This window comes from Nicotiana sylvestris, chromosome 3 (genome assembly GCF_000393655.2).
Source record: "Nicotiana sylvestris chromosome 3, ASM39365v2, whole genome shotgun sequence".
Lineage (NCBI taxonomy): Eukaryota > Viridiplantae > Streptophyta > Magnoliopsida > Solanales > Solanaceae > Nicotiana > Nicotiana sylvestris.
Genome location: NC_091059.1, coordinates 190,349,209 through 190,353,268, shown reverse-complemented (window position 1 = coordinate 190,353,268; position 4,060 = coordinate 190,349,209). Strand labels below are relative to the sequence as shown.

Here is a 4,060-nt window from a genome sequence, read left to right as displayed (position 1 = left end):
CAAATTTGAAAGGTTTAAAAAACACTTAAAATATGTACCGAACTAGGTAATACATGCAGTTAATAAATTATTGTTATCTTTTACTACAAGTTATGTAATGATTGATATGGGTTGCACGTGCAACGCACGTGTCCAAAAACTATATATATATATATATATATATATATATATATATATATATATATATATATATATATATATATATTATTTCTTCATTCTTTTTCCACAAGTAAACACAGATATTGTTGGGAGATATATTGAAACTACCTGTATTGATCAATACAAGTATTTATTTATTGTTACTGAACAAAGAAACTGCAAAAAAAAATAACACATAATTGGAAAGTTCTCAACTTCTCTATGCAAAACTATATAGAGCTGCACAATAATAATATGAAACTAATTCCCTCTTCTTTTAAGCTGTTCCCTCATCATAAAAATCTCTCTTAATTCCCTTGGAACAATATTATATATAATAAACTTTTTAATAGAAAAATAAAATGTTTAATAATATAGTTTACCCCCGAATTTGTAGCCAAATCCCTGTTACATACCCTACCTTTACGGGAACCTTTTACACACCAAAACAACACATCACAAATGCCAATTACATATATCTATGACTCCCAACTTGTAGGAAGACTAGGGTTCATCATAAATTGAGTATTGCATGATGATGGTGAAGATTTGGATGATGATGGTGATGATGATGGGAAAGATGACATGTGCATGCATTCTATTTGCTCCATTTCATGTACTCCATTCATACCATAATGTGGATGGATATAACCATTTGGGAAAGTACATGGGAGACTACTACCCACCATTGACTCAATCTGTTGTGAAGCAGCAGGAGGTGATGATTCCACAATGCCACCATTCCCCTTTATCATTTCAGAAAGTTTGGGAAGCAATGGTACCTGAAGACATAATTAAGTAAATAAAAATGTATTTCTTCTAATAGTTTAAGCTTATAGCAAGATGAGACGATCAGCGAGGTTGTTTGGTTCATGTGAGTGGACGTGCTGAAGACATAATTTAGTAGTATATTAAAATGTATGCTCTCTAACAGCTTAGGAATCGTTTGGTATAAGGAATAAACAGAGGCAGACTCAGAATTTGAATGTCGTGAGATGCACTTTTTGATTCAACCAAAATATGCTTTTTATATATATAGGGTGCCTACTATTAATAATTTACTATTTTCTAAAGACATATACATGTATACATTGAATTTTTGCCGAACTTTACGGGTATCGGTGACCCCTCTGCCTATTGCATAGGTCCGCCTCTGGGGATAAAGGATATTGGTTCCGAGATTAAATTTGAGATGAGTTTATCCCACGTTTGGTTGAGATAAAATCGTGGTAGAACTAATCCCGGGACTAGTTATCCAGGGATTGTAGTATTTTTTTATCCATATGGAAGGGTTAGATAACTAATCCCGAGATAATGAATCATGGGATAACTTGTTTCACAACCAAACGACCCCTTTAGCTTTTATTTAGATAAGATGATTACACAATTGACAGTACATACCATCAATAAATCTTGGTGAGTTTTGATAGCTGCATTTCTTGAATCCATGAAATTCTCCCCATTAGTGTAGTTCAAAGAAATGTTAGAAGTGAGCATGGAATTGGAGTTGTCTTGTTTAAGAACATTTTGGTTATAATCAAGATCATGTTGAGGATGAGGATAGTTGAAATTAAACCAAGTAGGATCATTTGAAATTGAGTCAAATGACAAAGGATTAATAAGGGAAGGTACCACTGGATTTAAATTTAAATCCGCATTTAAATGATTATTATTCATTTGGTGGTCAACTTGTAGAATTAGGGGAGAGTTTGTGCTAATTGGGATCGAATTAATAGGAGTGGAGTTGAGTGGGTAAAAATTATCAAAAGAGGGATTAGGGCTTGTAGTTGTGAGATTATTAGGAAAAATCATGGAAAAATCAGAGAGAGTTCCATGAGAAAGGAGCTTTTTCTTGATGCTAGAATTCCAAAAGTTCTTGACTTCATTGTCTGTTCTTCCAGGTAGATGCTTAGCTATTTGAGCCCACCTGTAAAGACAAAATGTCACTTTGCATGAAACTGTATAAAATGACAAATATTATTCATCATCATATCATCATCTAATTATCTAATAAAAATGAATTCTTCTTATTAGTCACGACTTCGAGCAGTAGAATCAACTATAAATTCTTATGTAATATAGATTGTCCACATTACACGCCTCGCCGTGTGGCCTGTTTCTGGACACTGTATGAACACAAGATGCTTTGTACATTGGCGGTAGTTTTTTAGTCAAAGATGATATGGTGATGATGATGAAGAAGAAGATATTTACCTGTTGCCAAGAATACTGTGGAGTTCAATGATAAGTGCAGCTTCTTGATGTGAGAAACTCCCACGTTTCAAATCTGGTCTGAGATAATTTATCCATCTCAACCTGCAGCTTTTTCCACATCTTTGTAGCCCTGTACCGTACAAACATATATAAAGTCATCTTTCAAACAACAACTTTAGGGAAAATCTATGTCTTGAAGCTAAGGCTTTAAGCCTAAATAAAAGAAATCTTTGGGTGTTTGTTAGAGAGTGCATGAACTATACAAGAAAACTTAAATGTATATAGCAAAAAACATACGATAAACCAGGCAGAGACGGATTCAAAATTTAAACTTGATGAATTCAATCTTTACGTTCTTAAACTGAATCTTGTACTTCTAAAAGCATGACCTTTTTTTACTGTTTCGTGACAAAAGTACTGAATTGCATCCATCGTACAAAGGATGCATCCTCCTTTGTGAACAAACACAAACAATAAGATTGGCAAAGCAGATTTATTTTCTCTATTAAAATAAACACAAAGATGGAGAATGAAGAGAAATTTTTTCTTTTGTTTTTGGGATTAGGATAGAGAGCAGAAAATTAAATAAAAAAACAAACCAGCAAGCTTAGGAACAGAGCTCCAACAACCATGGCCATAAGTAGTAATGTACTTAATGAGTTTCTCATCTTCCTCAGGAGACCATAGCCCTCTCTTCACTTTTTGTTTGTTGCAACATGTATGATGCCCCATCTCTCTTTTTGTATATATCCCTCTCTCTGCTAAATGCAGATATACAACCAGAGAGTACTGTTACAGTAACAGATTCCACAACGAAACAACAACCCAAAGAAAGCAGCTGGCGCCCTCTATATATATATATATATATATATATATACAATATCTAACCCAAAAAAAATAAAAAAATTAGTGATCAATCAAGAAAAGGGGCTGGCTGTTGATGAAGTTATATTAATTCAATGGAAATTAATAAAGCCATGAGTGTGGGAGAGAGGGTCCCTCTTAAAAAAGAAATAGTACTCCATTAGGGTTTGTGGTAAAGAGAAATGATATGTGGCTTTATGTCTTATAATAGGAGCTGAACACTCAAGAGTACCGATTGAGAAAGATGACCTTAATTTCAATTTGCTTTACTTTTGCTTCCCATAGTCCGAAGAATTGATCATAAATTGACAAGTTTTATACTGATTGCAGTCAGGTTACTGTAATCCTACTTTGAGCTTGAAACGGACAATGTGAGCAAGTTCATATAAGCGGAGTTTCCGATAATTCTATACACCAACATCATTAATTAGTATTTAATTACTAATATTTGTGAGAATTGATCATGAATTGACAAGTTTTATACTGATTGTAATTAGATTAATGTAATCCTACTTATTAATTTAAAACCGACAATGTGAGCAAGCTCATATAGGCGGAGTTTCCGATAATCCTATATATGAACATCATTAATTAGTACTACTTACTAGTTACTACTATTTGTATATGTACTAATTTTGTATATACGAAAGTTATATGTATAGGGGTTGGCCAAGAACCACGAGTGAGCCATGCAGAAAATGCAGGGGCCCACGTGCCATTTACAATGTCCCTACTTGGGATTTATCGTCCCAGAGAGCAATTGACAGGTTGCTTTTTACATACAAAAAATTGGGTCCTCTTAACATCTTTGGATCTCTTCTCCCATCAGTCTGTTGCTACAGCG

General features: G+C 33.8%; 1 protein-coding gene across 2 annotated transcripts; it reads right to left on the bottom strand.

The window, feature by feature from the left end:
- Positions 1–333: 333 nt before the first annotated feature.
- On the bottom strand, positions 334–3,361 carry LOC104242515 (transcription factor MYB8). 2 transcript variants are annotated; one of them, XM_009797596.2, is made up of 4 exons: positions 2,742–2,898; positions 2,353–2,482; positions 1,540–2,065; positions 334–920 (listed from the first exon to the last, which is right to left on the bottom strand). In XM_009797596.2, exons 1-4 carry the CDS (start codon positions 2,782–2,784, stop codon positions 618–620), a joined length of 1,002 nt encoding a protein of 333 aa, XP_009795898.1. In that variant the 5' UTR covers positions 2,785–2,898; the 3' UTR covers positions 334–617. The 2 variants fall into 2 exon arrangements, with proteins under 2 accessions (XP_009795898.1, XP_009795891.1); XM_009797589.2 differs by lacking the exon at positions 2,742–2,898 and adding an exon at positions 2,952–3,361 and having other exon boundaries at positions 336–920.
- Between the last annotated feature and the right edge of the window lie 699 nt (positions 3,362–4,060).